We start from the raw sequence: 27,096 nt of genomic DNA on the forward strand, positions 1-27,096 counted from the left end.
AGGACGAATACACAACAGAACAAGAAATAGCCGTTGGTTCAGGAGTGGGCCATGCCATCACTGTGTGGGAGGACAGTGAATAATTTGGCATGGTGTGGCAATCGGGAGCATGTGACCCTTGGAATGAAGTCTATCTAGTGGAAAGAATGTCCGGTCATGTGGATGAATTCTTACCTGTAAAGTGGAAATTTACAACTAGTCCCTTGAGAATGAAAATCCAAATGAATAGTCACCTTTGTTAATTGTCTTTGTTTCTGGCTTATCTTTTTAACGTATTTAAATTTAATTCGAACGACAAGGAAAAACATACACTTGAACAAATTGTCGGTGCCTTTATTCTCTGGATTCTGTCTTTAATCATAATCCCACCCTATTCCATTACTAACAGAAGGATGCATCATGTGTGTGCCTCTTGCACATACTCGTTGAACGTTGCTTATCATTTTTGTATCTGTGATCACCACGTACATAATTCTCAGCCTCTGAGTCAGTTCTTATGTAATCTAGCTTCCATCAAGATTTGCAAACCTGATATTCTTAAAGATAACTACAGTAGGCATATCAAGCCCAAGCATTAAGCCTGTGACCATAGGATGTGGGCTCTTGACATGTGTTTGGTCCAAATTTAGCATAATCTCAAAGTGACTTCTCAGAATTGTGTTTCTGTTGCTAGTAATGTGAATAGCAGTAAAACTCTGTACCAAAGGGAGAGCATAGTCACCCCACCCGGACTTGAACCCGGGCTACAGGGTGCCAAACAAGCTCTCTGACCGCAATGCCAAAGAGCCAGGCTTGATGGCATGGCAGTCAGAGCACATACTCATCTGTAGTGACGGCACATCGTCACAAACTCATATTCAAAAGTAGCGGCATAAATGTATCAAATTGCTCCTCATAGCCCTCTATCTGTCTGTTCAGTGTGTGCACTCACAAAAACTCAGGCTTTTGTACACAATCCTGGCTCTTTATAGGGTAGACGTATACAGTTCCAGCCAACCAACACGTTTCTTCAGGACCATGGAAAGGAGGGTTGTAATTGAATTGGCTGTGGAGCTAAAATATAAACAACCTTTCTTTAGAATCGTGGACAGCACCTTTAACAGTAAACCCAAACGGCCAAGTGCAAAGGCGTACACGTTTGTAATTACAAAAGTTTTATTTAATTATAAGAGACAACACGACTGTAATATTTCAATGTATTTACAAAAAAAGTAATAAATTCAAACACTGTTTGGCACTCCTTGTCCACTGTCATAAAATACAGTCAGTATACTATTTTCCAGTGTGTTGGCTGTTCACATTCTGTTTCACTGTCGCCACAAAAGCGATTGTAGGTAGTTTTAGGGTCAAAGCCCAGGATCTCTCTCTCCTCGTGGATCCTGAATGAGAAGGTTGACACTGAGGTACCGATGAAATACCTGGGGAAGAAAAAGGAATTGCATGATAAATGAAACAAGCATACAAACATTAACACAATTACACAATAGACAACAAATATCTGTTGTTTCAGGAGTGGGTCATGTCATCACTCTGTAGGAGGACAGTGAAAAGGTTGGCATGGACTGGCATCGGAAGTATGTGAACCTTGGCATGATTTTTTTCAAGTGGGCGGAATGTTCCGTCATGTGAATTAAATCTTGATACCTTTAAAGTGGAAATTTACAACTAGTCCTTTTAGACTGGAGAATGAAGTCTGATGAAAAACACGAGTTACATTCTACACCACATGTGTGAGAACCAAGAGTAAACTTGGAGACACACCCTTAATGAATACAGAAACAATGAAAACAGAAAAACTTCATGACCAAGAAATGCAATAGTTAAAATCAAAGGTGTTTCAGAAGTACTATATAATAAGGACTGTAATAGTTAAAATCAAGGGTGATTCAGTAGTCCTGTATAATAAAGACTGGTAGCCATGGTAGCCAGGATTGTTGCCTCTGCTACTAGTTCTGACTGTAACCTCTGCCATACCTCACCCCTCACACCCTCCAGGCAAATGTCAATCATGCATGCAACAATACTAACATTAAGTTTGACTGGTCCGTAACTGCAGGTAGTTTGACTTAACCTGCCCCATACCCAAGATGAATTGTCTAATTCATATGACCTACTGCTTTATCTAGACTGGTAGCCATGGTAGCCAGGATTGTTGCCTCTGCTTCTAATTCTGCCAGTAACCTCTGCCAAACCTCACCCGTCACACCTTCCATGCAAATGTCAATCATGAATGCAACATTACTTATTTACATTTAGTTTGACTGATCTGTCACCTGCCCCATTCCCAAGATGAATTGTCTAATTCTTACGACTGCTTCTCCTACAAATAATGACGTATGCATTTCAAAGGAAGTTTAATAACAACTCATATAATATAAGTTGTAAATAAACTTTTTGAAAAAAGAAAACTTTGACAAACACCATATGACATATCAACAATAAAAACTTCATAAAGTAATGATGCTGAGCATGGTTAAACACTGCACCTGGCATGGGCACAAATCCACTGGTCAATGATGGCAACACCCCCATCTTTGAGGAGCTCCAGGTCCTCCCAGGTAGGCTCAAAGCGCACCATCTCTGGCAACATCTGCTTCAGCTTGGCCAATTCTGCCAAAACCAAAATTAGGTAAAATAATCAATTATTTAAAGACCATCCATACAAAGAATGGAGAAATGCTTTTAAATATGTCCCTAACTAACCAGCAACATATATGTACAGTGTATAGTTCCTATTCACATGCCTACATATAGCAACAAAAAACTGGATTGACCTCCAAAATGCAAACAGGAACTAAAACAATAGAATACCTTCTTCATCAGCATCCGTGGCAACAAAGAGCTTCTCTAGGGTGTGCTTCTTCATGAGACTACGGATTCTCTTCACAGCCCCTTTGAGGCTGGGGACATCTTCTCTGTGTCCCCAGATGAAATCTTTCCTTCGGAGATGTACAGCTAGATATGGGCCACCCGTCGCACTGCCTAGCTTGGCCTGCATAGATTGTATGAAAAAAAAGTGTTAATATTCTTCTTAAACTCTTAACAATAAATACAACACCATGCCATTTAATGCAAATCTAGGGTTAGTGTTAGGGTTATAAATGCAACCAACGTTTTAGTCAGTTTTAGTTTTTGCCACATATAATCATACAAGAAAAAAACACACTTTTCTTGGAATGGACAATAATTCTCGCTCATTCTCACTTAATGCATTGGTCATATTACACAAGGCTATGTTGCATGCATGATTGACATTTGCCTGGAGGGTGTGAGGGGTGAGGTATGGCAGAGGTTACAGTCAGAACTAGTAGCAGAGGCAACAATCCTGGCTACCATGGCTACCAGTCTTTATTATACAGGACTACTGAATCACCCTTGATTTGAACTATTACAGTCCGTATTATACAGGACTACTGAAACACCCTTGTTTTCATAGTTCTGTTCTGTGCTTTTTTTAAATTAGTTTCTTTATTCATTAAGGGTGTTTCTCCAAGTATACTTTTGGTTCTCACACATATGGTGTAGAATGTGACTTCATTCACTCACACTTCATTGTCCATTCTAAAGAGATTCGTTTTAAATGACCACTTTGCAGGTACAAAGATTTCATTCACATGACAGAACATTCCGCCCACTTTAAAAAAAATCATGCCAAGGTTCACATTCTCCCGATTGCCACACCAACTTTTCACTGTCCTCAGTGATGACATGACCCATTCCTGAAACAGCTGCTATTTGTCGTTCTGTTGTGTAATCGTGTAAATGTTTGTTTCATTTATCATGCAGGTCCTTTTTCTTCCCCAGGTATTTCATTGGTACCTCAGTGTCAACCTTCTTATTCAGGATCCACGAGGAGAGAGAGAGATCCTGGGCTTTGACCCTAAAACTACCTACATCTTTAAATATGTCAAGCTATTGTATCTTATATAGTTGTATAAAAGGCTCTGGGTGCTGTCACCTTAATACGCATGTCACATGCTTGTAGGAGATGATGTATGTACCTTGCTAGTTTTTTGTGGAAAACAATAAAGGCTCCAGTTCAGTGTCCACCACATCATAGTCTAGATTAGATATGAACTGTGAATTGATAGAACTGTGATGATTCCTTCATTTCTCCTGTTTAATCCAGTTTCTGATATTCCTAATATTGAGTCAATGTTTTGCTAACTGTTATTATGTTGAATCAATATCCGTAGGTTTAATCCCACACCCGTATGATTTGCTAATATAGTCACAATGCTCATGCTGTTATTCACTAGACAACGTATTAAATAACTAAGTTCAGCTATTGAAAAGACTGTATCCTGATATCATCCTTATGTTTACTTTAAAGTGGTACCGTTTATACCACTATGAAGAGATGAAGATGTACTGTACACTGAATTCTTTTTGAGCTGTACCCTTAATTATAGGACTGTACTGTGATATACTGTGAAACACATCAATGCTCATGTTTACAATACATCCAAGGCCAACATAGGTGCTGACATAGAGACAACTGGTTGGTACATGTCTACATCATGAAATTTATATTTAAAAAAGAATGCTTACGTCCCCTAATCATCCACTCTGATGTTTGGAATGTAAACGCCCCCCTCTCAGCCCCTTGCTCCGTTTTTAGCATTTTTTAAATGTATGCAACCGGTGGCGTACGGCTTAGAGCTGGGGGTACAGTTACACTTGCAGCTAATTGGATCTGCATGTTGGCAGGAAATCTCCACTTTATATGGGTGCCATTATGTAGTTACCTCATCTAACCATAGGGTGTCGCCATTGTCCTTTATGTTACCTTATTACAATACCATATGTAAAGTTTGCTGCTGCTATAACAACAACAACAGCAGCAACAACAACAACAACAACAACAACAACAACAACAACAACAACAACAACAGCTCACAAGCCACCACTACTGAACATGAACTAAATTCACGTCAAACACAGCACAACCATAGGTTAACATGAAATCAATAAAGATAAAATGGCCACCTTCATGAGTCTCCAGTCCTCACTGTACACAGTATGGTCTTTCTCATCTCTAGAGTTCAGGTACTTGGCTCTGAAATCATCTCCAATGATGCGAAGGTGCTTTGCAAACACCATACTTCGTCTTGCCTAGAGGAGAGGGTAAAAAAAGGAGAGGAGGGGCAATGGATTAGACAAAATTTGGGGGGGATTTACTAATCTATTTAGGTGCATTTAAAGGAATTAAGTGGATTTGGAGAAGGTATCACTGGCTAAAAGTGTCCCAATAGATAAAACTACAGACAACCTGCAAGAATTAATATTAGAAAAGGAAACGGGAAAAGTAGTGAAGATCTGAGAAGCTGTAAAAAATGTTGGATAACAATATAAAGATAACAAGATAACATCCAGAGTGTTAAATCCAATCTTTTAGAAATATGGATATATTCAGAAGTATGCTCCTAAATGAACTTACATCCCAATAATCTTTTCCAGCATAGTGATCATGGAGGACTGTTTCTGCTCTGTCCAGCATCACTGATCTGAAGTCAGAGAATCAGAGAATCATTCCAACTTTTAACTCCTAACACAATCAAGTGGTAAAAAAATAGAACAAAAAAATGCAGTTAAAGTGAATAGTCAGTGTGTAAGCTACATAAGAACCAATCTATAATGACATCTGAATGTCAGGTAACAACTTACGTTGCTGTAACATTTTTTTGCAGAAATGGGGCCAAGACGGACGCGTGGCCCTGTGCAGACAAACAGGTGACGTTTACTCCTCGAGTCTCCTCATAGCCCCAAAACCAACCCCTATGGCACAGACCACAGAAGAAGTGTGTTAAAATTAAAATGAATTATTATTATTATTAATTAAGGACAAAGAGGCAATACCATTAACCTAGCGACAGAGGCAGCAAATCTTTGAAGATGGAGAGAAAATATAACTTTTTAAAATATCAATACCATTAACCTAGCGACATGAATGCTCTTTCTCACATACACTCTTAAATGACTTGGTCTTCCTGATTACAAGTTTTGTATCATTTTGATAGAAAAGTATTGCCATGCCACTATAATGTCTGTGCAGTGGGTATGCTACATAAATTGTAGTTCCAACACGCGTTGAGACATTCTCGTTGGAATTAGCAGATGATGGTATGGAGGGTGGGTGTTACCTGTAGTACCCCTGCTTGTCTTTGGAGTACATGAAACGCTCAATGCAGGGCCGCTCATCCACCTTCTCATCCCATTGCCCATCTGTCCATCCCTCTGCATAGTTCTGCAGTACAAACACCTGGTCTACGAAGGGCCCTCCTGACTCTGGGAATATGGAAAGACGGATCTAATCAATGTGACAAAAGTGTTGACAGAAAGTAACAACGTCACATATATATTTTCTAGATTACAGGTAATTGTACTTGTACTTGTAATGTATCTATGCATATATTAACCGTATACAACTGCTACAACTTTCATTAGTTCACCCATCAGGATGCTTGATTTAGAACACTAATAATAAGCACGTGGGGCTTGGTAGCCGCCTGTGGTCCTGGGATGCCTATAGTGGAGATTGCATGAGCGATGCCCACTGACACTGGGATGCCTATAGTGGAGATGGCATGACCTATGCCCACTGACACTAAGATGCCCATAGTGGAGATTGCATGAGCGATGCCCACTGACACTGGGATTCCTGTAGTGGAGATGGCATGAGCGATGCCCACTGACACTGGGATGCCTATAGTGGAGATGGCATGAGCGATGCCCACTGACACTAAGATGCCTATAGTGGAGATGGCATGAGCGATGCCCACTGACACTGGGATGCCTATAGTGGAGATGGCATGAGCGATGCCCACTGACACTGGGATGCCTATAGTGGAGATGGCATGAGCGATGCCCACTGACACTGGGATGCCTATAGTGGAGATGGCATGAGCGATGCCCACTGACACTAAGATGCCTATAGTGGAGATGGCATGAGCGATGCCCACTGACACTGGGATTCCTATAGTGGAGATGGCATGACCTATGCCCACTGACGGATAAGGGGTGATGTGAGCTTTGAGCTACTGGTGAAATGGAGGGAAAATAGGAGCAGGTGAGACGCTTAGCTACGCCAGAGCACATGATGTAGGGAGAGGTAAGGCGGGTTTAAATCTACTAAAATGTGGGACCGGGTTGAGTGATAGCTGTCAATCATTTGTTAAGGTAATTAGTTTAGAAAATAAACTAACTAAGAACTAATAAAATAAAATAATATGTTTAGTTAATTCGTTAGCTTAGAAAATATCATTAGACTGATATAGACATTATAATTGTTTCAACTAGCTGAAGATGTTTTGTGGTTGTTAGCTTTATTGCATATACACAATGTTCCTCGATCCAGGAGAGAGGTTGTTGATATTTGAGCTCCACAGCCAATCAAACACACCCCTCCCTTCCATGCTCCTGAAGCATCAATGGAGGATGAGCGCCCCTTGTTGGTGATTGGCTGCAATAGTGTATAGCTCATTTACAGAGACAGGACTGTGCAGGAACACCAGAGGTTCTTTGAGAGCACAAACGGGATGGACAGACAGCCAGAGGAACTTGAGAATTTTGCTGAATTCAACAAAAGGTGGAATGGATAACAATCAAAGAGTGCACATTGAAGTAGCATCATGGCTTATGTGCTTATGCTTATAAAGAAATATTAACTTGAGTTGCAACAATAGCAGACCTGGTTGTACATACAGTAAGAGCATCAAAAGTCCATAACAATGGCTTATACAGAGAGACGTGATCTCCAAAATGTTATAAGTGTATCACTCATATACGACTTAAATGCCTTACACTGGATGCACCCATTTGTCTCCATTTGGCATTGAAATCTGATACGAGGGGCTACTTTCTCAGTTAAAATCTTGAGATTAAAATGATTAAGTTAAGCCATTACACATTTTTCACTCTCTTTTTTCATTTCAGCATGGTCCATCCTGAAAAAAAGTGATTTCATTATCATCTCTGCTCTGTCGTGTTTGTACATGTTGGCCAAAGCTTTTGTCCAAAGCGACATACAAGGGAGAGAACAGTCAAGCTACGAGCAATGGAAACCTAGTGTAACAATAAATACTATTTTACATAACAAATAGAAAAAAAAGTGCGGGAATGTAACAGCAAGTTAAGTACTAGTAGAAGTGCAAGATGCAAGTTGAGATTAAAGTAATATCTCACCAGCGATGAACTCTTCATATTCTATGACAGGGACGTTGGCCTGAAGGCTGGTTACGCTGAAGAACTCTCCCCAGGGAATGCGCACTTGATGTATGTCAGGACTCTGCCAGTGGTAGAGGCGACCCCAGGGTGGCAACACCAACACCCAGTCACCTTCTTTTCTGAGTGTTTTCACCAAAGATGCCATACGGATGTATACATCCCTTCTTAGGTTGAAACCCTCAGGGGGATTAACATCATATAGCAAATACCTAACAGTAATGAGAAAAGATGATTATGAGCGTGAAAGTACCACTAAAATGTTCCACCCAGGCACAGACTGGTATCACAGTTCTGAGCCTCTGACTTAATATTTCTACCAGATAATACATTACTTGAAATTGAATAAGCCTACTTGCAATCTTACTTGCAGAAATTACAACAATCCTGTACAGAGGATATGATATGCTGCCTATAGAATTGTTATAATATTATGAGTCAATAATACTATCTGAATAAAACGAGAGTTAATGAATTGGTTTGCAGAATGCAGAATGTTGGACATCTTGTTGAAGTGCTACATAACGATAAAGCGATTTCATTTACAACGATATGGGTGTGTGTAATATTACGTAGGAGATGCTCGGGTTGCAATCTACAATGTACAGCGTCCGAATGTTAAGAACAGCTGTACAGTGCAGCTGTAACTTACCGCAGATCCTTTGCAGTTGACGATTGGCTAACAGAATTTCCTGCACGAAAAGCAAAATCCTCAGTTTCGGATGCAGCGATTGACACAACTGAAAACGACAATAAGGCGAGCGTAAAAACGTTACAATACACTATGCACAACCAAAATAAGGCAAATGTAGGTCCTCCGCCGTCCGCCATTTCTTTCTAAGCCACGTACTTCCGGGAAAAGTAACACATGTTCAGAGCAGACAAGCGTTAGTGGTTGCATGGCAACTTCAACAACTTGGTACAGGTCCACCATCCAATTTGAAAGGTTTTCAAAAAATAGAAAGGGTAGGCCTAGTGAATGGGCACGACGCTTAAGTTGGTAGTCTTGCACGCGTTTTCAATTAGGCCACTTTCAAATACTGTATCACAAAAGCATATTACCTTGGCATTTGACGGTATGGAAGCCAACCTGGGCTACGTTAACCAGTGCTCGTTAAAAAAAGCCTGGACCATATTCTAGGTTTAAATTCTCCATCGTGGCAAAAATGTGATAGTCTTATTTACATTTCCTAATGTTCACGAAAGCTTCCAGCTTTCTGCAGTATCGTTTAAAAACGCACGGGGGAGACGTGCGCTCACATGTTTGAGTAAAGCAGTATCATCTTGGAGAGCATCATGGGCGTGCTTAGTGTGCTTGTGTGTGATAGAAGGTGAGTAACATTGATGGCCATTTAGGAGTGGAATCAGTTCTGTAGCCACTCCCTGAGCCGTGGTCCCCGCTGTCGCGACCGCTCCACTGCTTCACTGAGTGCCTGGAGAGCTGGGCGGGAGACGCGTCCTGGTTCATTCTTAGTGGAGAAATAGCCCTCAGTTAACGCCGGGGAAGGGATAAAGGAATCAAAAACTTTTTTCGAAGTGACATCTGGATCCTACATTTATTTTCAAGAGTGGATTGAAAGAAGCGGTTGTTTGTGCATACAATTAAGGCAAGTTACTTTATATTTTAAAGTTTGGTGTTGTCAGTCAATGGATGTTAAACATCAGTCAAATAGCCTGACATTTAAGTTGTAAGTTTGTAGGATCCAGTTTTCGGAAATGTTGCTTGTGTGCATGCTGAATTGATAACTAACTAGGAGAGAAGTAGTGAAGCCCAGGAGTAGCCCAGTGAAGCCAATTTTCGACACTAGGCAGGTAACACGCTGTGCTGGCTGCCTAGAACCAGAATTTTGCAGAAAATAGGTTCGCCTAGTATCAAATAAGGCAATTCAATTGTGGAGTTACCTCAGTTAGGTAGGGTACAGTAAATAAACAGGGACTGTATACCCATCTCTGCTACATCTGGATCACATAGCCTAATAGAGAAACGTCTTTGTCTGAGGCCAGCGTTTCTAAACAATTCAGTGGAAACTTTACTAAATCCACGCGGTGACAAGCGTATGGCTTTTTGCAGTAGGCTACAAGATGCTTACTATCAGGCAACACTTCATCTCTGATTATCAATAGCCTACAAGTCTGCACGACCTTTATACACAAGTGTAACAAAGGTAGCCTATCTACTACAATTCCCTTTATACAACTAAGTAAGTTGGCTACCCTACAATTGTGGGTAGAGAACGGACAATCATATCTTATCTTGAATGATATTGCTGACCATACGTGTGGTGTTGAGCAAGACATTAATTGGCAAATCAACAGACGAACAAGCAAGATGCACATGTGCTTTCATTGTGTAACCATAACGGAATACGTAGGAGGACACACAAGTGAAAATACCCAACCTAAAGTTGGTATAGGCTACTGTTATGCTGCTGCAGTTTTATCAACAGACCTCAAAGTTACAACAAAAAATGTATTAAAGTGTAACGTTATGTCTCCGAGTGCCATCTGAGATGCCAGTTAGTCTAACATGCTCTTTAACGGGCTCGGTCTGTAGACTTCTGTTTGGAAAGAGCTGTACCCTGATAAAGATGTAGCCGTCACTGGGACGGGGCAACTCGCCTCACTTTTGCCGTTACCAGGAAAACGCAAAGTTAAACTTGAGTACTCATAAAGACAGGAAGGAAAATTACTTAAATGTAAGTGGATAAGAAATATTTAATTCGAAATGTACTACATATTCGTCTAGTTTTCCCAACCTATGCGCCCGTGTGTCAGTCATGGGAAAGATACATTTGGGTAGCATTTGAATATTTTTCTCCAGGGAAATATGACTCAATTTGCATCCAACATAGAACTGCGGTTATGTGGTTTAAAGGGCTTGTTTATGTAGAATGCATTTGAATTTCGCCGCACCTCAATAGCCTTGCTCGCTTTTGGAAGCACATTTTGCGTACCCTAGGTCAGGAGCAACTGGCTTGATTGCAGTGTAGCCCATCCTTTCCCAGGAGAGTATGGGTTGTTCAGGCAAGAACATGTCTGCTCTTCCTTGCCACAGGGACTTTGATGCAAGGGAATCTCTACTCAGCAAAGTACACGCACAAGAACACACAAATTGGGTTAGGCATGCATATTTAATGATTTTCTCTTCCCATATATTTATCTGAATGACGAGGCATGGACTGAAGTTCATGGGTGTTATCAAGTGTGCTCAAAGCAAAGCATAGGGGGACTGTTGATGTTTTTGGTAACATTGTCTGTCTCAGCTTGCCCAATAGGCTGGGGAAAGTCCACCTGTGCAGCCGCCTGAGTGTTTGCATAGTTTGGCTTATCAAAGGTAGCCACTCTACTATGGTGCCACACTGTCATTGTGCCACAGTCTAGGGCAGGCATTGAAAGGGTACCATGCTAATACTGATGTAAAAATAATGTTTTTATTCTTATGAAATATCTGATCTCCAACATCAGCAGATAACAGATTTTTGACTTGAGAAGGAAGCTTTTTCTCAATTGCTTTTCACTTCCATTTGCACTTTCACACTAGAGTATGGAAGGGGTGGTAGACACTAGCCACGGATCTCCAGATTTTCAGTGTTGCATACATTCAAAGCGACATTTTTGGTCTCAGTAATGCAGTAGGAATTGTCTAAATGTATGGCTGATTTATTTCACAAAATATGCTTTGCGAGACTGCTGTTCACAGTTTTGTTCTGTAGGTGCTGCAATTCTGCGGCAATTCTGAATACGCTAGCTCTCACCCAGAGCAATGGAGAATATGTTTATCCTCTCTTTCACACCTCCATTTCTGGATGTGAATTAGAAGTAAACATGACCGACATTCTTCTTCCAGTAATACAACTCCACAAATCGGGTATTAGACGTCTTTGCCTCTCTGACTTCAGAACATTGTGAAATCCTATCCCCTCCCGTGTTGTGTCAAACTGCACAACAACCATCTCCCCAAATGTTTCTTGTGCTCTGGGTATGGAACTGTTAGATGTGTTCGTGATCAAAAGTGTACCCCATTAGAGAAGCCATTCATTGTGAGGAGGTAGAAGAACACAGGAGCGCATAGGGTATTGTGTTTCTAGTGGAGTGCTATGCATAGGCAAAGTGAGCCAGTGTGGGTTGCATCACGCTCTGGGTACATCCATCAGTGTGCCCACCCAACGCCCACTACAGGCTGCACACGAGGATGGCTCGCTCTGTGCAAAAGCACTTATAATGCCCACGATGCACGCACATCCAGAAGGTACACACAGATGAAGTCAGTATTCTTTGAAATTCTCTCCTTTTCCAATTTGGACGCTCCATTATGTAGGTAACTCCATACATACAGTAGGTAACGCCATACATCAGGTTCATTCTGTGGTAATATCTGGCCGAATTGTTCGTCTGACCAGTTGGGCTTATTTTTGCCACCACAAAATTGAAAGTGTGCCCATTTTCTTTCATAATGTGTTTCCCGCTTGTATTCATTCTAGAAGCACCAAGGAACCTTTACATGAAAACATGACACAATAATAATAATTAAAAAAGTCTTCCATGTCGTATCTCCCAAGTGGTGACCGTGCATGATCATGTTCAGAAGCACAGCCTACCACAGCACCCCCACCAACTCTCCCCTTATGCTTTCAACACTCAAGCACATCTGCCTCCAGGAATGGTCTCTAAGGTCCCAAGATGTCTGGCAAGACAGCCCGGCAATGCTAAGTGAGACGGCCCTCCTGGTGAGCTTGTCACGGAGAGTAATGCACACCACACATCATTGCTCTCGTCCGGCACCTCATAGAGCCGTGGGCAACACAGGGAGGGGCCGGGAGTGTGTCTGTGTGGGCTGGGCCGGGCTTTGGGGGGGGGAGTATCAGCTCCATAGGGGTAAAATGCATGGGTAATGGGGAAGCCCATGGCTGGCCAACAGTCACTGTAAACATAAGGGCCTGTACCAGGAGGAGCAAGGGGTGTGTAGGGATTAACCCAGCTTTTACCCTACCGCTTCACAAAATGTGCACAAGTGTGGAGTTTTTACTCTGATGTGTCAGGTCGTGTCTTACATTTTTGAGACTGTGTACTGTCTCCTGCATTCTTGGGACTGACATATTGTCAACTACGTTAACAAGATGAAGCCTTTCAAAGTCAAACTGTAAATCTTCTAAATGTGGAGGTGAACAGTGAATCCCAAACTGATCCATCTTTGTATTGCACCCCCAGGCAGACAGGCAATCCAGGTGAGAACCGTTTATCACAATGATGTTGGACAGATGTCAGGCTACAAATGCAGAAGCTGTCATCCTAACTCTTAAGTGACCATATCATTACAGTAGTCGGTGATGTTAAAACTGAGGTGGGCGGACTGCCAGTGCCCTTTTAAATGTCAATGTGTTTGACCTGGTGTACACACAGCCTTTTAGATTGTATCGCTTTGAAGGAATGCAGGAGTTAGTGTCTGACTTTTTGCCATTAGAATTTTTCACATATTATAGGGACAGTTTGCTGAACTTCAGTTCAGTTCAGTTTTTGCCTGGTATAATCGACAAGGAATGTGTCTGCGGTCAAACAAATCAAAACAAAGTAGTTGCTCTGCTTTTCAATGTTTTGAGATTTGGCAAATACAATACATTTGTATTATATATATATTCCCACAATTTCTAATCACAGATGATCATCTGCAAGTTGCCAAAAGCACGTGAGGTGTGCCTCTTCCAAGCCCCCGTAGCTTTGCTACTGTCCTGTTGTCTTCCTCAGTTACATGACTAGAGCAATGCAAGTTTAGTGGCAAGGGATTTTTCCAAGGTCCAAAAAAAAAAACTTCAGGAGTGCATAAGTCAAGCCAAGCTGAGCTCACACTGTGCTGTGGAAAAGTCCATCTCCCAGGGGTTTACCTTGGCACTCAGACATGCAGTGTCTCAGCGCTTCAGGCTGAGCCAAGCCCCAAGATCCTAAAAAAAAAACTGGGCTGTAACTGTCTAAAGCCCCTGTCCTGCTACTCTATCCAGACTCCTCTTGATGCCCACGAGTTGTGGTGTTGTCATTTAGCCGCCATGTGCAGCCAGCTTGGCTGTGCGCATGGGGATTTGCACATAATTACATCCTATAATGGACTTTAATGTCATTATTTTTTCACTGTCATGCACAGCAAAGGCAGAATGTTGCGTGCTTTATAACCCTGCTTTGCACACAAGGCAGCAGTTATGGGTTACTGTTGTTTAAATGTGTTGTTACATTTAGACTTTAATACCAAAACATTATCCTGAAGCTAAATCCATTCTCTGGTGTAAGGCAGAAACGGAAATCATTTGGATCAGATTGTTCGGTGAACTCTGACCCCCACACCATTACATACAGTGCTATACAGTGTGTTTTATTTCTACACAGCCCTGGAATAACACCTCTTGGAGTAAGAGGCCACTTAGAACTCTCTTTTACGAGTATGATGGAAAATCATACGTGGCACCATTCCAGGAAATCTAAATTATACATTTCTAGCTGTGCACCAAAGTCGAGGGGCAGTGGCAGGCTCTGAAGGTGAAAAAGTTCCATATTGTAATGCTGTGTGACGTGACCACGGGTCATGCCCGCTATGTGTTCTTCATTAATCTTCTCTGTGCGTGTGGAGAAGTCATTTGTTTTCAGGGCAGTTACGTTTAAAAAAATGGCTCTGTAGTGATAATCAGAGGGAATTATTATTTAGGCTTACCTATCCGTGTTACTACACTTGAATGTTGTACATTCAATGAATAGAAGAGAACAAGATGTGAACTGTTGCCAATAACATCATGAATGTGAGCTGCTCATAGGCACAACCCATAGACAAGAGTCATCATATGGTCTGTTCTTATGTGCGGAGCCTATAGTGTCAAGTAAAACGAGGAATTAATTCTGTTAGCATGTGATCATCTAGATCCTCAGTGCAATGATTGAGGTGAGCATGTACCAGATTACAGTAGTTAGATTGATATCAGCATGTATCATTCAGTTTCATTTTTCACCAATGTTGGCACATCCAGTGTTAGATTATTTCTATATGCATTTGATGATCAATGGTAACAAAAGTACCCCAGTGTTGCTGAGAGGTTGTGTATTCTACCCTGGGTTGGAGGTGCCAATGAAGCCAGTTCCAGTAGGTGACGGCATACTCTTGGTTGAACTGTTTGGGGGTTGCGCTCCTGCTTTGAGTAACTTAGGGTTAGAGTAAGGGTTGGACACAGTGCTTACACTTGTTTATCCTGAGCATTGCAGAATCATTTCTATTTCTATGGTCCACTCCCCTTAATCATATGGGGGACTTTATCCAGTTATTGTAACTCTTTCCCCCTGGTGGGTTTGATACAAGGGTGCTGGAAGATAGGTCACACTTTTCTGATGCTGCTGCATCCTCTGCTGTCATCCAACCAGCTCGTCCTCACACGGATCAGGGCCGCATACTCGGAGTTCTTTGCATACGCGTGGAGTTGGATACAACGCCAACATGACTTGGTATCCGGCTTTGCTGTTAAAAGGCAGATGAGTTTATTTGCAATATGCCTGCTAGTTTTAAAGCCAACTTGCGAATAGATGTGTATTGGTCCAAACCCTGAAAATGATTCTGGATTTTTTTTCTCTGATTGTCCTCACTTGGCTAAGTTGGAAAAAAAAACACTGAAACAAGCAGATTAGTGAAAAGGAGCTGTCAAAGCCTAGGCCACGTCTAGTTGAGGGCTTCATCTTTCGGCAGTGGTTCACTGGTGCAGGGAAACATGAAATGGAGCTGAACAGTGAATACTGTGCACTTCCTCCAGCCAACTGGATTTATCTGCACATAATGTAGAATCCTCCAGGACAGCTGAGCTGAAGAACCGCTGGAAAAGGGATAGAGAGGAATTTGTCTCTAGACAGCACTCTGAAGGTTGCCATGCACTATACAAAACAGGCCTTGGAATTGTTTCCTCGACATGGGAGGTGGACTTAGGAGCCAGTGTTTTCCCCTGTCACATTTGGAATTTGTATGGGGGGCGGGGTGGGGGCAGGGGGGCTTATTTGAGGGTTTTTACAGCATGGGAGCACCATGAAATTAAATCCTCCTCCCACTACAATAGTCAGTCTAGTACAGTAGCGCTAAATAGAGAAGCCAGGAGCACAGATCAGGTTCTTGCTAACATCGCTGAGAGAAGTGGCCAGGCATTAGTAAACATTTCAAAACATCAGTGATGACGGATTCATCTCTTCAAATCATACTCAAGGACATAATGGTTGAAGGACTGGACTTTTAACAGACTAATAATGAACAAATGATGAATTGTAGACTCCATGGTCATTTGAAAACTGATATGCAGATCTCCAGATGGTGAACTGTCTTGCATTGGACATCTCTGAGTTTATTCTTTAGCCAGAATCTAATCAAAGAACATTAAAGGCATTGGTTTAGGTTTTAGTGTAGAAGGATAGACGATACTAATGGAGCAGACTTCTAAGTTAGCTATTACATAACAGCTTTGGTCAAATCACTCTGGGATAGGTTTCTTCTTCTGTTTGAGCGATATCATGTTGCTGCTTTTTCAGGATTAAGATGAGCCATGTTGTCTTTTGTTGGGGCTAATCAGCCTTATGATGTCACAGGCTGGGGGCATCTCAGCACCTTGGTGGTACAGCTGGGTGGTGTCAGGGACTGTTGTGTCAGCTCTGAACCCCATACACCAGGATTCCAACCTCCTCCCCTACTGATCTTGTGGTGTAATCCCTCAATTTTACAGACCTCAGCCAAGTTGTGATGTTTTTGTCTGTAAATGCTTGTCTGTGGGAACTTTGTTGTTTTGCACAGCTTTGGTAGGGGAGCTTTGTCTGAGACGTTGGTCTATTATAAAGCCAATTTGTTTACAAGTTGGCCTGATGTCATTCCACCAGTGGAGGGTACAGCAGTCTGTTCTGGTTGTTTTCCGCTGATGTACTATAGAAGGGGAGGATAGGGAGGTGGAGGTTCACAATAGGGATGTCACATTGGGCCGGCCCCACTGTTTTAACAGTGCACAAGAGCTTTTGGGTTCAGTAAAGCCCTGTATCAGGGCTGTGAATGTGGCCGAGGCCTCCTTTTATCTGTGGGGATATAGCTCCTGGATTAGTTCCCAAAGGAGACGTGCGAAGAGGGGGAAAATGTGCCACCACCAGCAGTGTCTTTGTGTCCTGCCCTCTGTCCTTTAACCATACCCTTTTAGGTCTCAGTCCCTTGCACAAACATATTCAAATTTTAGTAGAGGGTATCAGATGTCATGGCAAATGTCAGCAATTGAATCAAATACAAAAGCTTCATGTATTTTCAGCAGACTGACTGAAGTGGGTAAAAGAACAGTTCACATTGAGGAGTGAACTTGTAGAAGCCAAGGAAGCAAGCCAAGGTCAAGAGCAGGCTTCTTCCATTACGTAATGCCTTAAGGAATTTCTCATGTCCGTGGTGTTTTGAGCAGATTCGACAAGGCCGATCCAAACCGCTCCCTTTGCTCGGAACCAGCACTGAGCAAATACAGCCGCCAGAGTTTATTTGAGTTGCCTATGTTTAGAGCTGTACGCCATTGGTTGATCAGAGTTCCTCTGGGGATGAAACCTCAAGGATGAATGCACTGTTGCTTATTTCACTGAAATAAATGTGTAAATGTACTGACAGCACTCTCCTTTGCTGGAATAAAGGCATGGATGTCTAGGAGTAAATGAGTGTCAGTGCTGACCATACCAGAGAACGCAAGTGGCTGATCTTGGTGTTTTGTTCTTCTCTCTGCAGGGGGGGATTATGTCCAAGATGGAGGTGAAGACGTCACTTCTCGACAACATGATCGGGGTGGGGGACAGCGTCCTCCTGGAACCCCTCACAGAAGACTCCTTCTTGGAGAACTTGCGGAAGCGCTTCGACCACAATGAGATCTACGTGAGTCACACACACAGACCTTTTCACAATGCCTCAGTGCCGATGAACCCACCTTGAGTATACAGGCCTCACATTTCACTGTTTGCTGTGAACCTGACACCCTTCATTCACCCTTCATGTATTCCGTTTATGTTGGTGTCTCTGTGATTGTTGGAATGGCATCAGAGAGGCCTGAAACAACCACTCCCCATAGTTCACTGAGAGTCTGAAAGATTGATCTAGTCTAAGTTGAGCGTTTCCCGACCAGAACCCCAAACCGAACTGTAATATAGTGTTGCAACATAAAGCTGTCTTTGAGAAATATGCACAAGACAGATTATTGAAGATTTTAGATTTGACTTTAAACAGCAAAAGGTTCATCCATCATTTGTTTCATTGTCTGGTATTTCTCATGCTGCCGTCCACTAGGTCTTGTCCCACTAAATTTAGAACCCCTTTGTCTAGTCATGTTAACAGAACATTCTTGTTTGCAAAAGAGTCATCAGTCAGTCAAAATAAAAGCATAATTCCCTGACGTTTCATTGTCCCTCGCTGTTTTCTTACGCTCATTCAAGTCCTCTCATAGAAGCCGTGGCATGCGAAGCGGACCGCGCTGAAAACCGTTCTATAAATCAGGTCACCCAGGAATGTGCATGATGTTTCAAATGAGGTGGAAGATCCGGAGCGCTGCTCTGGAGGATGAGGCAGTGACTCGGCCCGCTACCAGCTCTCCACCCCGCTCTGCCTCCGCCCTTTCCGCAGGGAGAAAATCGGTCTGTCCTCAGGCGCTCGTGTGCGTCTCCCAGACTCCTCTCTGCTCGGTCGGTCCGTTGCCCAGGCCTCGTCTTTGTAGAGTGCACTTTCCTCCGTGCTTAATAAGGCAGACGCCTGGGGATGATGTAATTTGCGGTAGCCTGTGGGTCACCCCCTCCACTTGGCCCTTATAGAATCCAGATATCACGACTTGTCTGGTTATTTAGTGCAGTACACAGCTCTGTCTAACTCGTGTCATATATCTTCATTGCCATGACATCATAAGTGGCAGTGGTAGTTTGAAAAAAATATCATGCAGCAGACAGTTTTTTTTTCTTTTCTTGTTTACAGTTGCATTTTGTAACAGCTTAGAGCCATTCAGAAAGTCCTTTCCATCGAGTATGTGACTCAGGTAACAGCAATGACATGCTAGCAGTAAAGATAGTTGCCTCAAAATAGAGTTTGAAATAATTTAGCGTCTTACTCCCATCCATAATTCTGGGCCATACTCCCAGAATTGCAGCATGTTAAAAATAGTTCCAGGGCGATGTTATAAAACGTCAGAATGATGAAGCAGGACTTGACCTGTCCATTACTGGAAAGTGAAGACTTTCCCCTTAACATATTGTTAAACCAGAGACCTTGTAAAAACTGAGATCTCATTCACACAAATAAGAGTTAAATAAGGCTTTAGCCATCCCAACCCATAATTTGTGTTTGCTGTGGAGGAGTTACCTTGACTTGTCTGGAAAAGTATTTAGTTTCTGCAGACCAGCTTGTGTGGTGTGTGTGTGTGTGATAGCAGCTCATACCTGGGCGGTCCCTAGCTAGACAGGTGAAATACAGGCTTGCTCTCTAATTAAAGCATGCAGGGAGGAGCACACCACCATAGTTATCCACAGCTGTGTGCTTTTCCTTCGATCTGCCAGAACCAGCAATTTAATGCTAATCTTTGATCTTATTTTAGCACGGAGATGCTCTGTAGACCTCGAGTAGACCTTTTTATACACAGCAGATGACGAATACATTTGGTTGTCAGCTAAGTGTCCTCTGACTACTTCTGGACTTCACACAGTCACTTAATAAGAGTTCTAGACCATATGGTTATTCACATAATGACTTAATAAGGGTTCTGCACCTTAGGCTATTCACACAGTAAGTTAATAAGGGTTCTAGACCATAGGGTATTTACACAGTAACGTAATAATAGTTCTAGACCTTAGGCTATTAGCAGAGTAACTTAATAAGGGTTTTTTGACCATAGGGAATTGCATGCATTGTAAACTATGCACTCTCATCTAGTCAGTTGTATTGGAAAAAAGGATCAATATTCACCACATCACCAAATTCAACGCCAATGACATGACGGGGAGATTGTCCATATCAACATCACAAAAGGAAGCCGCTTTAATTAGTGCTCATTCAAAAGATGCATCACAACTGTACTCAGTTACGTAACTCATTGGTTGTGTTTTAAACCCTCCAAAAACTCCCACTAAGTGACGGTCTTTTGCCCCCTGGCAGATCTGCACTTTGGTTCTGTGTAGTTAATGGGCACATCATAAAAGAGCCCCAGCCTACTGATGAACTGATATCATGTTTACACAAGCCTGCCTCTTTCTCTTGTCCAGATGGGATGTGCTCCTCACTTCACTGCTTTTTTCACACTATTGTGACCACTACTATCTGACACGGTCAGGTTTAGGAGGGGGTAATCACTGGGCCATTATAGAGTGTGTGTGTGTGTGTGTGTGTGTGTGTGTGTGTGTGTGTGTGTGTGTGTGTGTGTGTGTGTGTGTGTGTGTGTGTGTGTGTGTGTGTGTGTGTGTGTGTGTGTGTGTGTGTGTGTGTGTGTGTGTGTGTGTGTGTGTGTGTGTCGTTTTGTTTTGTTGTTTCCCTCAGGATATGGCCAAAGAAGAGGAAATGGCTTTCAGCTGCGTAATGCCCTGAGAACATGCAGGGAGCCGGCTGTACAGTTGGCAACCTGTCTCTTTGTTTGTCTTTGGTTCTCTGCATTTTAAAGGCTTCCATTATACCTCCCATATACTTTGGACAATGGGCAGTGGGCCAGGCCCTGTTACCATGGAGAAGGCCTGGTCCTCCAGTTGAGAGGTTTATGCAACAGTCAAACACAATGAGAGAGACGGATGGGGTCAAAGATTGCTTTTGTGAAGCAGCTTGAAATGGTGGCACTGCCTTCTCATATTGCTTTCAAGGCATGGCCATTGTAGAAAACCAACGGAGATGGCTTTTGGCACCTCAAGAGCGAAAGCGTGGACCGTTGAGTGGCTTTCCAAAATAAAAAATGTATCTTTACTCAATAAAGCTTTTCACAGCTCAGGCCCAACACATGAACAGAGTAGCCTCTAACACTAGAGTCATGCTCTAAAGCTTTGAAAGCGAAGGTAGTGGTCGAGGTGCACAGGTCTAGTTCTGTCTGACCTCGATGGTCCAAAAGCAGGGACGGCCTTCCATAGCTATAGCTTTCCGGTCGGAATTCCTCACATTTTTCCTTTGTTTTTGCGTCTCCTCATGCACTTTGGCCCCCGCATGCCTGAACAATGCCCCCGGAATTCCCAGCTGGAAAGTGCCGACTAAGGCAGGGTTGAGCTCACCTCAGCACGCAGCTGTTGCCCCATGGGTCGGGTGTGGAGGCTGGGGTGCTGCCGTGTGATTGTTTGTGGAACTTGGGGGGGATTCTCTGTGGCTACAGATTGCAAACAGGGGGATTGTCAGAACAATTTATATCACACCACCATGGCCGCATGTTTCAGGAAGAGTGCATTAGAAACAGGTGCACTTTATATTATTGCCAGCCCAGTAGGTGTGGAAAGATGTCTATTTATGCAATGTATTCACTGTACATTTTTCTCATTCCTTTTCTCTTTTCATTCTTTTTCTCTCTCTCTCTCTCTCTCTCTCTCTCTCTCTCTCTCTCTCTCTCTCTCTCTTCTCTTTCTCTTTCTCTTTCTCTTTCTCTCTCTCTGCAGACCTATATTGGCAGTGTGGTTATCTCCCTGAACCCCTACAAGCACCTCCCCATCTACACAGCAGAGAAGGTGGAGGAGTACCGCAACAGGAATTTCTACGAGCTCAGCCCCCACATGTAAGTCTCAGGCCACTGCCACTGAGAGGGATGGGTGCACAGCTTTGAGGCGAGGAGAACAATGTCTTTGATGCACCAGTCCTCCTTTAGTATAAATGTCAGCGCCAATCACAGTCTGCACTACTGGTTACCATCTGCAGAGAGTTTGAGGACACTGTTTTATAAACATGACAGCCAACACAACAAACATGACATCAACAGACAAAATAAAGCACGATTTATTTTTCTTTAACATTGCACAACCCTGCACTTATGACTTATGTTGACACTAAATGTAACATCTGGACATGTCTAGCTAAGACCACCCAACCCCCAATACACGTCTGTGTCCTGAAAGGAGTTATGAAATGCTGCTCTATGTACACAGTAGTTGCCAAAATGGCATATGATATAAATGCTCAAATGCTGTAGTCATGCTTTTACATCTGTTTGCTTACTGTCTGTGCCACGTAAGCCCCTCTACTCTGGCTCTGGGCAGTGAAGTAATCGCCAGTAATGGGCCCCACGGTCTGAGAGGATCCAACCACAGACCCCCCTCCTCCCCTGGAGACTGCGTGCAGCACTGGGGGAGGGGCAGGACTTTTGGCCTCTGTCCGTCCCCTGCCACACGGGAGTAAGTGGCCATCTGTCTGGAGACAGCACTGCCAGCCGGCTGGCCAGTCTGCCTGCGCCAAACAAAGGAATCTGCTTTGTTCAATTAGCCAGCACTCGCTGTGGCAATCAAGTGGACACACCAGCATTGTGGGACACACACAGTAGCCTGGTCCCGGCCAGACCTGCGGAGACACAAGTGGAGCAGTTTGTGAAGCGCCGGGCCAGAATTCAGCAGTCTGGTACCTGGCCAAGGCCTCCATGCAGCTCTACAGTCCAGTTCACTCCCCACCCTTTCCATCTGACCAGGCAGATATATTCGCACAGCGCTTTTCTCCTTTTCTTTATGGAACACGTTTTTATTATATTTTTATTCCTCAAAGGGGTGTCTCTCAAGCTGTTGCCATCCCCATCTTGTTGTGTTCAGACATTTCTACTTTATTGGCTAATGATCCAAAATCATCCCCCCCCCCTCTCCCTCACACACACAAAATGTATGATGTGAAGCCAGTGGGGGCCCTTCCAGGGCAGCTGCTTTGGCCATAATGTCTGAGAAGCTGAACATTCAGCTGTGGATGGAATGATCTGGAGCGATCTGGACTTACAGACCCACTGGGACCTCACGTTCCTCAGGCTGGGGACAGAGTGCAGCATCTAAGCCAACAGCCAACTACATAAAGTTATGCCATATTGCAGTCATCACCTCCGTAAACACTCCAAATGCAACGTGTTGGAAAACTGTAGATGCTGAAGGCCGTTAAAAGTAAAGGGACACTTTCTCAGCAGGTTTCAGTATGTGCTATTATTGGCCCATATCTTACTCACGGTATCTGAATGAAATAGGCATGGTAGTGATTTGATGGATTTGCACTGAAATTGAAAAATGTGGCACTGAAGCCTGCACTTCAGTTCATAGTGTGTGCTGTGTAACATTGTGTTTAGAGGAAAGTGTCTTGACTAGTAATGTAAGAAAAATAACTAATCAGTCCTTTTAAAATAGCTTTTTACAATCTGAATTATAAACTCTATTGTAATGGCAAAGAATGAAAAACCCTGCGCTTAATTTAGCTCCAAAGTCAGACAGTGATGCAAATCATGGCTCCCAAACTGAACCACGTATCTAATGAACCATTACATCAGCATTGCTCTCTGCGTGTGGTGTAAAACCACTTGTCTCCATGCTCCACTGTTTGTTACAGGGCAGAAACTGAGCAGGTTTTAGCTCTATGTAATCATCTCCTCAGAATGGTTCCAAAGATGCCAAGCTGGATCAACAGACAACGATGATCTGTTCAGGCCCTCTGCTGAGCTGGCTCAGCAAGTATTAGCGACTCAAGCAAAACGGAAGAGGGAAAGAGAGAGAAGAAAAGAGAACGAGAGCTAGACGTCTTCCCTTCAAAATCCCTCATCCATGCCCACCCATTCATTCTCATGTGTTCATGTGCCGCAGCTGACTTTGGTTAACTTTTAGAAAATGTCTAAGATGAGGGAATACGACTGAGGCTGGCCTGAATGGAGCCTTGGCCGTCTCTCGGGATCCCATCTCTTGGTAAGCGAGAACCACAGAGATTAAGGACCCTTTTAATTGGGTCCTCTTTGAGAGTTCATGAAGTGTCTTTCAGTGCTAGCTGTTTTCAGAACTCTTCATGAGTTGATCTTAATCCCCCACAGTTCGACCATCTGGTTGTGCCTTTGCGTGTGGAGTGGCTCTCATGTAAGATAATACCGCCCAAATGGATCAGCTGTATCTGAGATGTCATCATTTGGAAATGTTTCATCACTTGCATGAAATAGAATGCAGACTGACTCTTTAGGTACTTTTCTTATTACAAGCAGCGATTTGCCTCCACACCTTCACTTGAAATGGAGAAGTATCGCTATCCTCAGATGCATGTAAATTCAGATTTATGAAACTGTGCGCACCTTTTCTTTGTACATGCTGAACAATGAGAAATGATGCGCCCCTGCACCAGCACACACCCTTTATCTTCCCCCAATAACAGTAATTTTAATATGCTAATGAGTATGAATAGACCTTGGGTTAATAGACCCCGTGGGCCTTGACAGTGTCTTGATGGGCAGTTGAACGATATATAAAAATAACTGCAAACATAAATTAATACAATACCAACATAAAATGAATTCTGTCCCAAGAAGCCAGCTATCGTGAGCCTGGTCACCTCAGGGGAAATGAACCATGTGGCAACCTTGCCACTGTATTAGTCAGTCTTATTTTTGCGACATAGAAAGTTGGCACAATGATGGATTGAGAATGTTTTATATCAAGGCCTGTTCTTCCTCTGACGGTGCCTTTATGTGTGAACGGTCAATCACTCCGCTTATGTTGCCACAAACAGATCTCGCTTCAATTTGCGCCTCAATGTTAGCCTCCCAAAAGCAGAATGTCATCAGGATCTCTAATAACGATAGTGAAGGCCCTCGCCAAACAAAGCGCATGTGTAAGAGAGGGGGGTGAGAGTATCTAAACAGGAAAAGCGGAGGGTCGTTATTATGGCTCGTAGGAGCTGTGAGGGGAAGGAAATGTGCTGTCTTCAGGACTCATCGGGAATTAGGCCGTCCTCCACATGGGCCTGTTTATTTTACCACACCAAACTGTGCTTTCAAAGGTCACCCAGGCAGTAAAACAACCAGATTAAATGAAAGATAAACATTTACTTAGCTTAGCAAGATCTCGGCACATGCAGTTGCGCTGAGCCAAGGGCCTCTTAGCTCTGGCCAAGGCCACTGTGGGCATTTAAATAAATCGTGTTTTTTTTGTTTTTTTTTAGTTTATTTTTTTTACACAAATGTGATCTATCTTGGAAGCACTTTAGATGATGTTAAGGACAATCACAACGCTTGATGTGCACTTAGGTCGTATTTGAGTCATCCAACTGAACTAATTCTCCATTGGGTTTGATCAAGCCGCATCATAGATGCAGCCTTCAGTTCAAACCAGTTGCAGATTTTCAGACTAGATGGTTCATGTCGTGTTTAGCAAAAAAAATGTTTTTTTAATATTGATATTATTTCTACCTAATTATGATAAACTGCTGAATGTCATTTTTGTGCGTGCTGTAGGACGTGCTCTTCCTATTCAGATTGAATTTGCATTGACTTTGCATTGACTTTGCAGTGCTTGAGCTGCTCTGTAGCCTAGCTGGGATTTCCGTGTAGCCCCCCTGATTGGGCTCACCCTAAGGGGATCTGCATTGAGCAGTAATTAAAGTAACACCAGGAGTCCGCTGACCCTCCCCAGTCCCTGAGCCTCATAAAAGACTTAACACCCTAAAGCCATCAGGAAAATACGGGCCCGGCTTAACAGGGGCTGCTGTCTCTGTGCTGCCTGCTGCTCCCGAGGGAGAAGCACTGTGGCAGGGACGGGGATGAGGTCTCTATGCCATCAGTCCCTGCGGCCCAGGAGCCAGGGGGGAAGCACCAGAGTCATAAACATTTCATTGTATCCTCTGGAGTTATATCTTTATAGGCAATGAACGGGCAAAGTGTCGTGTGTGTTTTTCCTTCAGAGTTTTAAAGCCGGGGTCAAATCTCAGGTGTCTACACATCTTAGGCTTGAGCTACCTGGTTGTCTCTGTCTAAACAGCATTGTCTCAATTGTGTGTGTGTTTCTCCTTCAGAGTTTTAAAGCTGAGGTCAAATCTCAGGTGTCCACACATCTAACTGGTTGTCTCTGTCTAAATAGCATTGTCTCAATGCCTAAACTCTGAAAAAGGCCACACACTGCCTCTGGAGGTGAGCTGGAACCTGAGACTCAGCCTTCAGTCTTTTAAGGAGGAGGGGGGATGTCAGGAGCAGAGCCCAGCTCTGAGTCAGACCACCTCAGCAGAATCACACCTTGTTCTTACAAGTCTCCCCATAACGATGTGGCAGGAGCTGAGGGTAGGCAGTGAGAGTACAGCTGCCCCTCCAGTCACACAGGTGCCAGGGGCACTCATGGGTGGTCTGCTGACCCATATAGTATATCTGCATGCCCCCAGAGAAGACTGGGGAACAAGTGAGTTCATTGTAGTGTTACTCTGATATGAGATGTTATCTTCTGCTGTAACAGTTCATGCAGAAGTTAAAGTAGCCACATCATTCCTACAAATATTTGACATGCGCCGCTCTTGGTTTACTCTGGCTCGGTCTGACCACACTGTAAGTAGTGAGGTGCCTTATTTCAGTGTGGAGGTTTTTTTAATGGTTTTTTTTCTCTTGCACTGACTGAGGTTTAAGATTATAAGCAAGATGAAGTTGCACTTCTTGAACTTCAGTGTTTTGTCTAATGTTTGCTCCCATTGGCTGTTTGGGGACCCTGGTGTCTTGTTTTCCTGGGGTTCCAAAGACAGTTTGGGCTCTTTATTACTGCCATCCCAGTGGCCTGTAATTTCAGAAGCCTCCTGCCAAAGTAAAGTGAATGATGTCTGTGTATAATTAAAAATGGAAGCAGATCTCTGTCGTCATCAACTGGAACCTTTTATTTCTGTTCATCTCACACACTTTATCCCCAGTTTTCAAAGCCTCAGAGCGTTTTTCCATTCTTCGCTAACTGAAC

General features: G+C 43.2%; 2 protein-coding genes across 4 annotated transcripts in view; one reads left to right on the forward strand and one right to left on the reverse strand.

Annotated features, from left to right (window-relative positions):
- Positions 1–1,264: 1,264 nt before the first annotated feature.
- Positions 1,265–9,054, reverse strand: pofut2 (protein O-fucosyltransferase 2; the record flags this gene model as incomplete). The annotated part of the gene is made up of 9 exons (XM_080838631.1): positions 1,265–1,418; positions 2,487–2,610; positions 2,812–2,992; positions 4,990–5,115; positions 5,441–5,507; positions 5,668–5,778; positions 6,144–6,288; positions 8,185–8,435; positions 8,876–9,054. 9 exons carry the CDS (start codon positions 9,052–9,054, stop codon positions 1,265–1,267), a joined length of 1,338 nt encoding a protein of 445 aa, XP_080694757.1.
- Positions 9,055–17,977: 8,923 nt separating this feature from the next.
- The window catches only part of myo1b (myosin IB), a gene marked incomplete at its 5' end in the record, with an annotated part of 53,073 nt that continues 43,954 nt past the window's right edge, over positions 17,978–27,096 (forward strand). For all 3 annotated transcript variants that reach the window (XM_080839985.1, XM_080839983.1, XM_080839984.1), the window contains 2 exons: positions 17,978–18,112; positions 21,835–21,950. In XM_080839985.1, the coding sequence (XP_080696111.1) occupies positions 17,978–18,112; positions 21,835–21,950 (251 nt within the window). The remainder of the gene's footprint in view (positions 18,113–21,834; positions 21,951–27,096) is intronic.

The sequence above is a fragment of the Sprattus sprattus genome (assembly GCF_963457725.1).
Source record: "Sprattus sprattus genome assembly, chromosome: 5".
In the NCBI taxonomy this organism is placed as follows: domain Eukaryota; kingdom Metazoa; phylum Chordata; class Actinopteri; order Clupeiformes; family Clupeidae; genus Sprattus; species Sprattus sprattus.